General features: G+C 51.5%; 1 protein-coding gene across 1 annotated transcript in view; it reads right to left on the bottom strand.

The window, feature by feature from the left end:
- Positions 1 to 12500, bottom strand: part of adgrl3.1 (adhesion G protein-coupled receptor L3.1) — a 76830-nt gene that overhangs the window by 25649 nt on the left and 38681 nt on the right. The window contains exons 11-12 of the mRNA XM_062552850.1: positions 7264 to 7447; positions 752 to 874 (exon numbers count right to left, since the gene is read on the bottom strand). Coding sequence (XP_062408834.1) covers positions 752 to 874; positions 7264 to 7447 — 307 coding nt within the window. The remainder of the gene's footprint in view (positions 1 to 751; positions 875 to 7263; positions 7448 to 12500) is intronic.

Genomic DNA, 12500 nt, shown 5'->3' with positions numbered 1-12500 from the left:
CGGGCGTTTCTGCCGAGCCACCGTGAAGTGTTTGACGTGCTGTGTGATCTTGCACAGATTTGTGGGAAAGTGGAAGCGGCTGCGTGTTCCTCTGGCTCGGCTGAAACGGCTCTCCAGCACGCCAGACATCTGGCACTCACCACCCAGCCAGTGCGTCCACCCTCATTCCACACACACACACACACACACACACTACATAAAACAATACCAACTCTAGCTATTGCTTGCGGTGGGGCCTGGACCACATATATTTGACTATTTGAATACTTGACTTGAATAATGGGGCTGATTGTTTAGGAACAGCCTGGTCCACGTGAAGACAGAGAGATGAACATGTAATGGGTCTTGATGTAGGAATGTTTAGATTGTATCGGCCTCACACACACACTAATATGACACAGGCCTGGCTAGCGCTGTGCATATCTTAGAGGGCCTTCAGGAGACCTTGTGAAATGTTCCACTGTTATTCCACACTGCATATGGTCCACTAACTGCACTGGACAGAGGGAGGGACTGGCAGGAAGACAGAGGAAAGAAAGTGAAGAAGAAAAAGAGTGAGAGAGAATGAAAGAATGACAAACGGAGAAGGAGAAAGTATGGAGACAGAAGGGAAGACAGACGGAAGACAGAAACAAAAGATGGAAAAAAGTGAAGGATGAAAGATGGAAATGAGGAAGAGAGAGAGAGAGAGAGACAGAGAGAGAGAGAGAGAGAGAGAGAGAGAGAGAGAGAGAGAGAGAGAGTTCCTTACCGTTCCTGCCATGTTGTTTGAGGGTGTTTGCAGAGAGCTGGATGGAGTTGCCATGGAGCTCAGACTGGGGGAACGTCAGATCGTCCAAGCTGCCGTCTGTACTCAGCCGCGCCACCTCCAACTCTGCCCCGACACAAGCAACACAATATGCACAAGCAAAACGTCAACAACAACACAATAATAACAACAGATGCACACAAACAAACACACACACACACACACACACACACAGACAAACAGACACACACACACAGGCACACACACACACACACACACACACACACACACACACGCATACACACACACAAACACACACACACACACACAGACAGACAGACACACACACACACAGGGACCCCAGGCTCAGCCAAGTTGCCTCTGTGTGTGCGTACTTCAGACCCCCGACACGAAGCCGAACGGTCCCCTCCAGCTCTGCACTGAGAGCTTCACCGATACGGATCCTTCAAATCAGATTTCCACCCATTCAGCTCATTACACTGGCTGTATCTCTGGGCTTTTCTCTAGTCCTTCAAATGGATCATTTATAGGGGGGCGTTTTTGTATAATTCACAAATCCAGGTTTGTCATGTGATTGAAGTTTAATGTCTGAGATAAAGCATGCTAATTGGAAAGTAATTAGAGCTGCACTGGGCTCTCAGGCATATGATGAAGGATTTTACAGCCGCACTGCATCTTTTAATGTTTCAAATTAACTCCTCTGGTTTCCAGGAACTTTCAGATCTATGTTACAAGTACTGCACTGACACAGCAGTGGCAATGGCTTCCAGGCCAGTCAAAGCGCACACAGGTAAGTCTCCCCACTTGGAGGCCATCTTGGAAATGCCTCTGGGCAGCTACTGTATGTCCAGCAAGCAAGTTGAGGGAAATATCTAAATGAGTGCTCACAAGTACACTGCTGGAATCACTGATTAATTCTGACCTGAATGGCATTTCAAAACTCCTAAAATACAGCCTAATGGTAGAAGGTTTGTTTAGGTTTCTTTGGTTACTGCGCATGTGCCACGTTTCTGTACGGTTATTATCAGAGTAACAAAATAAACACCAACGAATGGGCAGGAAATCTAGTGACAGATCCGCCATCTTTGGAGCTACAGACCCTCCCATTCTTGCCCCTCTCTGGGCCTGATCACCATGGCTACCCCCACCACTAGAGTCCTGTTCTGGGCCCGATCACCATGGCTACCCCCAACACTAGACTCCTGCTCTGGGCCCGATCACCATGGCTACCCCCACCACTAGAGTCCTGTTCTGGGCCCAATCACCATGGCTACCCCCACCACTAGAGTCCTGTTCTGGGCCCGATCACCATGGCTACCCCCACCACTAGAGTCCTGTTCTGGGCCCGATCACCATGGCTACCCCCACCACTAGAGTCCCATTCTGGGGAGAGAGCCCCACCACTAGAGTCTTATTCTGGGGAGAGAGCCCCACCACTGGAGTCCCATTCTGGGGAGAGAGCCCCACCACTAGAGTCCCATTCTGGGGAGAGAGCCCTTCCTTTGGTCCTGCATCTTTTGGCATCCTTCCACAAGTGAGAGTGTTTTGCCCTCCTCTCCTCTATCAAGATAAACCCTCTTCAGAGAGGCAGGCAGACTCCTGCTCCAGTCCCCAGCCCCCAGCCACCCACCCAGCCAGCGTGCCAGCTCACCTAGCCCTCCCCACCCGCGCCATGCCATGCCACGCCATGCCACCCCTCTCCACTCCGCTCCTCCCCGCGCCTCTCTCTCTCTCTCTCTCTCTCTCTCACACACACAGGAACAGGAGGAAGGATGGCTGTGTGTCCTCTCCTCTCCTCCCCGCACCTCTCTCTCTCTCCCTCTCTCTCTCTCTCTCTCTCTCTCTCTCTCTCTCTCACACACACACACACACACACACAGGAGCAGGAGCAGGGAGGAAGGATGGCTGTGTGTCCTCTCCTCTCCTCCCCGCACCTCTCTCTCTCTCTCTCTCTCTCACACACACACACACACACACGCACACACAGGAGCAGGGAGGGAGGATGGCTGTGTGTCGTGAGGAGTGGAGGAGCGATGCGGCTTGGCCACATGAGATAGCAGCCTCACATCTGTGTCAAAAAGGGATCTGAGAGCTCTCGCTCCCCCTCTCACTGTGGACGTGTGTGTGTGTGTGTGTGTGTGTGAGAGAGAGAGAGAGACTGTGTGTGTGTGTGTGTGTGTGTGTGTGTGTGTGTGTGTGTGCAAGAAAGAGAAGGAGAGCGAGCGAGAGATGGCGCTGCGAGAAAGTAGCGCTGTGTTATATATAATACAGTACGGTGGTGCTGTGAGATGCGAAAAGTCTGCATATTAAAGCAGAGCTCTGCACAAACAGCTACATCAAACGCTAGAGCGCAGCCTCTCATGGTGGCAGAGGAAGAAAAGAGAGAGAGAGAGAGAGAGAGAGAGAGAGAGAGAGAGAGAGAGAGGAGGAGGAGGGAGAGAGGGAGAGGGAGAGAGAAGAAGAAGACAGAGGAAGACAGACCGAAAGATCGTGACACAAAGAAAAAAGATGAAGCACACAAACAGTGCATATACACACATGCAGAGCATACTGCACACATGGTCCCGCATACACACTTCATTCAACACACACACACCCTCGCGCACACACCCACACACACTTGCGCACACACCCACACACACTCATGCACACACACACACCCACACACTCATGCACACACACAAACAAACACACACACACACACACACCCACACACACAAACACACACACACACACGCACATACTCACAAATCTCAGTGCACATGTGTGTGGAAGGAAGCAGCAGGAGTGTTCACGCTGTGCTTAACCTAATTAGCTGAATCTCGTCTCTACAAACACTCTGTTTTATACGAAAAACATTACAGTCATTATAATCTGGGTTCGCCACTGATGTGGCATTATCCCATCAAGCCGCTATATTTACATCGCCGCTGCGCTGGTTTTGTCGCACAAATAAGACAATATCTGTGCAGCCCCCACCCCAGCCCTCCCCCCCCCTCCCCTCCCCTCCCCTCCCCTTCGGCTGCCCACTTTTCCGGCGTGTTCTGGCTGAGCCTCTGTGAAGTGCTCAGGGTTTTATTCTGGATATCTCGCTATTGAAAAGCCTGAAAAGAGCTTCAAGCAGCAGGATGAGAACAGAGATGGAGAGAGTTGGGGGCGGCAGGGAGGAAGAGAGCGGGACACAAACGAGTGGAGAGGGGAGAGAGAGAGAGAGAGAGAGAGAGAGAGAGAGAGAGAGAGAGAGAAAGGGAGGGAGATGAAGCTTCTCTGAATAAGGGGATAATCAGAGCCATTTTTGTTTGTAAGATTAGCTGTGAGGCAAGATTTAAGATTTCAGATCAAAACACCCAAGAATTTGAGTACTAAAAAACACTCACACTTTTCTGTTCCTAACCAGAGGGCTGTTGCATCTAAAAACTGGGATTAGTGGGGCAGAACGACTCAAAGAACTTCTGATGAGGACGTCTCTCTCGCTGGCTGGCACTGGCTGGCGCTGGCTGGGTGTCAGGGGCGGATGGGATGCCGCACCTCTCTGCGTGGCACAACGATTTTCCCGGTGACAGGGGGGGCGCCAGAGACGAGGCGCAGTCGAAATGTCAGAGTCGTGTGATTAAGCAAGACATCGCGGCGGAGAAAAGGCACAATGATCGAGAGCAGCCAGATCTCCCCTCCCCCAGACAGAGAGCCCCACGGAGCTGGAGGGGGCTTCCCTGCGAGACCTATTTTCCTCTAACAAGATGCATGTGAACTGGCCTTGAGTCCTGTAATGCAGGGATAAATTGTTTGCCAGAGACGATAAATTTCCTTCTTTATGCTGGCTGGAGCCGCTGAAGCAGAACGGACTAGTTATCATGGCTCCCTGAGCAGCACCGCACCGCGCCTCTCTCTCCCTCTCTCCCTCCTCTCCCTCTCCCTCTTGCTCTCCCTCTCCCTCTCCCTCTCCCTCCTCTCACTCTCACTCTCCCTCCTCTCCCTCTTGCTCTCCCTCTCTCTCCCTCCTCTCCCTCTCCCTCTTGCTCTCTCTCTCCCTCCTCTCACTCTCCCTCTTGCTCTCTCTCTCCTCAGCGCTCTCTTGCCCTACCTCGCGCCCACTCCACATTTAGACCCTCTTCCTCTAGCCAGCACACACACACACACACACACACACACACACACACACACACACACACACACACACACACACACACACACGCGCGCCCTCTTTTCTGGGGCTCTACGCCTCTTTTCTTCTCATAGTCACCTTTTCACCACATCAGCCTATTTTCTATCCAGTCCTGTACCATACAAATCCTTCCTTCTCGTCTCTTTGCTCTCTCCCTCTCTCTCTCTTTCCCTCACTCTCTCTGTCTCCATCGCTCTCTCTCTTTCTCTCCTCTCTTCATTCCCTTCTTCACCCACCCACCTTCTTGTTTGCATTTTGCCCCCTCTGTAGCCCACCTCATCAAATACTTCCTCTCTACTGTGCCAATACCGTATCTCTCTCTCCTCTCTCTCTCTCTCTCTCTCTCTCTCTCTCTCTCTCTCTCTCTCCCTCTCTCTCTCTCTCCCTCTCTCCCTCTGTCTCCCTCACCCTGAGCAATTGTTTCATGTGTGCCTGGCTGGTGGCGGTGGGTCTGTAGTCAGGGCTTTTTGATTATTCCCTTTGCTTTGATTTGATGTTTCACACTTTGCTGAGCATCAGACTCCATTACGGCTGTGTGTGCTGCTGCTGCTGCTGCCTCTGCTGCTGCCACCTTCGCCGCTGGCTCAGTGACTGGCGGCACACACACACACACACACACACACAGCCCGCATTCTGTCTTCTCTTCACAGGGAGTGTGTGTGTGCGGGGGGGAATCAGGCGCACCTTGCAACATCTCGTTTCATCCCCTCACACACACCACAAACTAACTCTCTCCCTCTCTCGGTCTCTCTCTCTCTCTCCCTCTCTCCCTCCCTCTCTCCCTCTCTTGTGTTGTAACACTCCCTGCATCTCACAGCTCCTCCCGTGCCAGGTGTATAAGTGGGTGTTATTAACGTGGCTGCTGGTCGCCGTGTGCTTTCAACACGTCCTCGTCTCGGAGCTCGGTGCCCGCTGTGCCATGCTGTGCCATGCTGTGCCGCGCGCCACGCTGTGTTGCCGCCGTGCCGTCCTGCGCCCGGCCGTCTGGATGGGCTGTCTGACCACGATGGCCGCCCAACGCTCTCCCAGCCTCGCCGTGCCCGGGCCAGCCAACTCACTACGGCCCTCTATGGCCAGTCCGCTCACTATGGCTCTCTACGGCCAGTCCGCTCACTATGGCTCTCTATGGGTCTCTATGGCCAGTCCGCTCACTATGGCTCTCTATGGGTCTCTATGGCCAGTCCGCTCACTATGGCTCTCTACGGCTCTCTACTTTTTGGCCAGCCCGCCCACTATGGCTCTCTATGGCCAGCCCACTCACTACGGCTCTCTACGGCCAGTACGCTCACTACGGCTCTCTACGGCCAGTACGCTCACTACGGCTCTCTATGGCTCTCTATGGCCAGTCTGCTCACTACGGCTCTCTACGGCCAGCACACTCACTATGGCTCTCTATGGCCAGCACACTCACTATGGCTCTCTATGGCCAGTCCGCTCACTACGGCTCTCTACGGCCAGTCCGCTCACTATGGCTCTCTATGACCAGCCCACTCACTATGGCCAGAGAGGGTTAAAGCGTAGCTTAATAATGTAATGAAGTATCTTTGCTATGGCTATGCTGAGTGGACGCGTTAGCCACGTTAGCCGCGCTGGCTCGTCCCTAATGAGGAGCCCCTCAGACATGTCAAGAGCTGCGTGCCGCCCGGGCCAAAGGCCGCCCCCGCACCGCACCCCCCCCCCCCGCACCGCACCACCCCCCCACCGCACCGCACCGCACCCCCGCAGGCCTGGAGTCACTCGCCGGGCCGTGGGCCGTGTTTGGGGAGGGTTAGCTGCTCCATGACTCATGGATGTGGAGGCTCCGCCGCATGCAACACACAACACACACAACACACACAACACACACACATGTGCAGACTGCAGCGGTTCAGTGTGACGCACGTCTGACTGGAGTCAGGGCGCCCTTCACCGTCTGACTCAGACACATGCTCACTGAACAATGTGTGTGTGCAGCTCCACATGAGTGTGTGTTGGGATTCATAATGCACAGACATCCCCTGAATAGGCCTGCCGTAGTTGTAGGTGTGTGTGAATGTGCGTGTGTGCGTGTGTACACATGTATGTATGTCTGTAGGTCAGAACAAGTATCAGGTGAAGATAAAACTCATATTTCATCTCAAGATTTATGCAGAAAAATATATGTGTGTGTGTGTGTGTGTGCGTGCGTGGGCGTGCGTGTGTGTATGCATGTGTGCATGTCTGTAGGTCAGAACAAGTATGAGGTGAAGGTAAAACTCATATTTCATCACAAGATGCAGACAAACATACTGTATGTGTGTGTGTGTGTGTGTGTGAGTGTGTGTGTGTGTGTGTGTGTGCTGTCTGGACTCACGGATGTTGTCTGCGCTCTCCTGCACGGTGTCAGTCTTGAGCAGGTTGTCGGCCAGCATGAACGCTCCCGCCTCCATGGTGTCCAGCAGCAGGGTGGCCGACCTCAGCTGCTCCCCCGTGGCCAGCTCCCGCCAGGCCGGCTGCGCCCGCACGGTCAGCAGGTTATTCACCGTGTTCACCATGGCCTTCACAAACACACCAGCACACACACACACACAGATGGAGAGAGAGAGAGAGAGGGAGAGAGCAGGTTATTCACCGTGTTCACCATGGCCTTCACAAACACACCAGCACATACTGTACACACACAGATGGAGAGAGAGAGAGGGAGAGGGAGAGAGCAGGTTATTCACCGTGTTCACCATGGCCTTCACAAACACACCCGCACACACACACACACACACACACACACAGATGGAGAGAGAGAGAGAGGGAGAGAGCAGGTTATTCACCGTGTTCACCATGGCCTTCACAAACACACCAGCACACACACACACACATATGGAGAGAGAGAGAGAGAGAGGGAGAGAGCAGGTTATTCACCGTGTTCACCATGGCCTTCACAAACACACCAGAACACACACACACACACACAGATGGAGAGAGAGAGAGAGAGAGGGAGAGATGGACAGAGAGAGAGGGAGAAATGGACAGAGAGAGATGGAGAGACGGAGAGAGAGAGAGAGGGAGAAATGGACAGAGAGAGAGGGAGAAATGGACAGAGAGAGAGGGAGAAATGGACAGAGAGAGATGGAGAGAGGGAGAGAGAGCAGGAGTCATTACACTGGGGGTTAATTCAGATTCTGTTCAGTGAATGGACTGAAATGCATTTGAGCTCATTCCGCCAGCTTCTGCTCGCCTCTAATTTCCCACAAGGAGTTTTTCCAGCAATGAATTCCATTTCAATGGGATGCCAAAGGTGACTGAACTGAAGTGGGGATTCATTCTGTCTCGGGGTTATGGAGGCTAAAGTAACAATGGCCATTTGACTTTTGTTAAATTCCTATGGGGCCATTTAATAGTCTTAGGCCAGAGATATGGCTATAATAGATTCATTACGGAGCGGGGAGAGGCCCTGTTTGGTATGTGCAGAGTGTCACCGTATTATGGGGCGTGTCAGAGCGTCATGCTACTGAGCCATCACAGTCAAACTGAGCCAAACTGTAACTGGACCAGCACATTTATTACATTAACTCACTGCTATCATAGCAATAACTGATATCTAGCTCACAGTGGGAATGAAGCATCATGCATAGTGCAAAATAATTTATATTGTATTTGATCATATTTTATTAGCTTACCGGTATAAGTAGTAAATAATGAATATTACATATTAAATTGTAAATAATATAATATAATATGATATAATATTATAATATAATATAATATAATAATAATGCAATGTAATATCACATAATATCATATAATATCATAAAATATTTAGCTGCATCATGCATGATGCTTCATTTCCCACTGTTGTTAATATTTGATTTTAGATTTGCTGTAGACAAAATCATCTGCCAAATCTGTTCAACGTAAACTGTGGGGAGTGCAGACAGGTGTGCGGTCCCAGTAGCCATGGTGGTTAACCGTAGGGGTGTGTGTGTGTGTGTGTGTGTGTGTGTGTGTGTGTGTGTGGGAGGGCCTGCATCAGCGCTCTATTCTAGCCGCACTGCCTCTCTGGGAGCATTAGCAGCCACTACCTCCTATGCCGTCATCATCATCATCCCCGAGCAGCACGCAAACACACACACACACACACACGCACACACACACACACACACACACACACACACACACACACACACGCACGTCATCATGGCCGCCATCATCAGTGCCCAGCGCAGGAGTACTGGTGGCCCTACATGATGGACATGGGGCTTTAATTGCTGTAAACTACTCCCCCGAGCAGCAGGCAAACACACACACACACACACACACACACACACACACACACACACACACACTTACACTCTAACTCACACACACACACACACACACACACTCTCTCTCACACACACACACTCACACACACACACACACACACACACGCTCCTTCTGCGAGGAGTCACCTTGATGTCACTTTGTGAGGGCCCTTCTCCACTCGCCCTCTGTCTCCCCTCCCTTTTGTCGGCGTGTCACACTGTGGCGGGGGTCAGAGGTCACAGTGGGTTTGGTGCATATATAAATGAAATGAGGGGGATCTCAGCATGCTGTCATGTGTGACCTCGTCTCCCCAGCGCGCCGTGATTCCCCACAGAGCCGCGCGTCTCCCCCATAATCCATTTCCCCGCGTCTGCTGGCGCCATAAATCTGTCATCTGCTGGGATCCAGTGCTAAAACACGGCAGTTCATAGCGCACGGCTACGGCTCCACCGGGAGCGCTGCAGCGCCAAAATGAAAACAGGTGCCATCAAACACATCACGCACACACACACACACACACACACATGCACACACACACACACACACACACACACACACACACACACACACACACACAGGTATTGAGGCATACGTGCACACACTTAATAACACGTACACAACACAGCACATTCCCACAGCACATTCCCACAGCACATTCCCACAGCACACACACACACACACACACACACACACACACACACACAGACAATGACTCTCATATGACTAAACTGTATATACACACTCAAGCACACACACATGTTACTGTGAACACACACACACACACACACACACACACACAGGTCCCAGTGGGGAAAGAGGGGAGAATGAAAGGATATTTTCTTATTGATGTCGGTGACATTGACTGACATGAGCGCTCTCTCATCACTCACTGCCAAGCAGACAGGCAGCAGCAGCAGGAGAGCAGCAGGAGAGCAGCTTCTTCTCCCTCAACTCCCCACCACACTACACCACACTACACTACACTACACTACACCCCTCCACACTACACTACTCCCCTCCACACTACACCAATGCTACATACTAATCTACCCACCACACTACACTACTCCAATGCTACATACTAATCTCCCCTCCACACTACACCAATGCTACATACTAATCTCCCCTCCACACTACACCAATGCTACATACTAATCTCCCCTCCACACTACACCAATGCTACATACTAATCTACTCCTGCACACAGCGCTTACTGTAACAGCTACATCACTCACACACACACTAACACACGTTCGCCTGCTTTTATAAATATCTGCATATCTCAGTATCTGCAATGTGTGGGTATATGTAAATGTCAAAATTGAAATACATTTCCCAATTTTGCCGAGAAAAACCTGTTTTTATTACTGAAACGCCAACATTTAGTCTTAGAGAGCTTTTGAGGGGGGGGGGATTCCTAAAAGTCCTGATAATTTTGAGTCAGCTGCCTATTTGATGTGCCCCCGTTATTAAAGCAGCAGCTAAATGCCTTCCATGGACTCTCTCTCTTTTAGCAGCGCAGAGCACCAAGACAACCACGCTAACCTGAACTGTCACTGTCTGTTTCCTCCCACAATTTGAATCTTAACCCCCCACCCCACCCCACCCCACCCCACCCCACCCCACCCCACCCACACCCCACCCACACCCCACCCCACCCCACCCCACCCCATCCCACCCCCACCCCCACCCCGCTGCAGTCAGGCAGTGGATTGGCCTCCGCCGAGAGAATGGACTGATTTTAGATGACTCTGTGTTGTCGTCTTTTACTCAGAGGGGCGACTGTGTGCGCTGAGGCACATCATTCTGCTCCAGTTGCCCTGGTACTGTAGCTGCGGAGGAAGGGGCGCTATGTGGGCACAGCCTCCACCCTCGCCACCCTCGCCATGCTCAGGAGGCACTACACACACACACACACACTCCTACAGCATTATCAGGGCAGGGCCACATGTGAACACACACATACATACACACACACACACACACAAACACACACTCCTACTGCATTATCAGGGCAGGGCCACATATGAGCACACACATACATACACACACACACACACACACACACACACACACACACACACACACACACACACAAACACACACTCCTACTGCATTATCAGGGCAGGGCCACATGTGAACACACACACACACACACATACAGTCCGGCTCTTCACAGAGGGCTCCGGCAAGACTGCCGCACGCTTAGTTTGAATATTTTGAATATGCACTGCAGAGGCAAACACAGATACACACCACACACACACACACACACACACACACACACACACACACACACACACACACACACACACACACACACACACACACACACACACACATACACACACACACACACACACACACACACACACACACACACACACACACACGTATACACACATATAGACACAAACGCAGATGCACAAAAGCGCAGATGCAGACATGCATACAGTACACACCTACACATACATGCTCATTCTGCACTTCAGTCACTATCTCTTAGCTTCACTCTTCACAGATACACACACACACACACACACACACATTCATTCATCAGAGGCACTTTCTGTGTTCATATACACTGCACTGGACATAGGACACACAGACACACAGCCACACAGTCACACAGGCAGTCACACAGCCACTCTCTCACACACACACACACACACACACACACAGTGCTAAATGGAGCAGAACTGAAGAGCTTTGAAGCTGAGTAGCTAATCCAGCGTAAAGGCTACATCAGGCTAGCACAACAGCACAAGCTCACTCTGTCACCCCCCCCCCCCCTCCCCACCCAAAAAACCCTCACATCTGTGCAGGTTGGCTTGCTGTGTATTACTTTAGATGTTTGTATGACTGTGTGTGTGTGTGTGTGTGTGTGTGTGCGTATGTCAGTGAGAGAGAGAGTTCTGCTTGTGGCCATTTCAAGCCTCACAATGAGAAGCTGTGGGGTAGCTGACTGTTTCTTACTGCACCATGAATTCTAGATATTACTCTATGCTCCTACCAGCAACACCTGCCTGTTAAAACATGAATTAAAAATCAATAAGCCGAAAGGTCCCTCCACTGCCCCCCACCCCCCCCCACCCCCAACCCCCCCACCGCCTATTGATCCCTCTGATCTCACAGAGCCTGGCCACTCCATAAATCTCTACGCCAATCAATATGCGGCCAATAGATGACCAGAGGACAAGCAAAAGAAGAACAGCGGGCGATCCTCAATATCAGCACTCCCTCACACTACACACACACACGGCTCTGTCTCTCAATATCAGCACTCCCTCACACACACTACACACGGCTCTG

The sequence above is a fragment of the Sardina pilchardus genome, chromosome 2, assembly GCF_963854185.1.
Source record: "Sardina pilchardus chromosome 2, fSarPil1.1, whole genome shotgun sequence".
NCBI lineage: Eukaryota > Metazoa > Chordata > Actinopteri > Clupeiformes > Clupeidae > Sardina > Sardina pilchardus.
The sequence above is the reverse complement of the archived record's forward strand: the minus strand, read 5'-3'. Positions and strand labels throughout refer to the sequence as shown.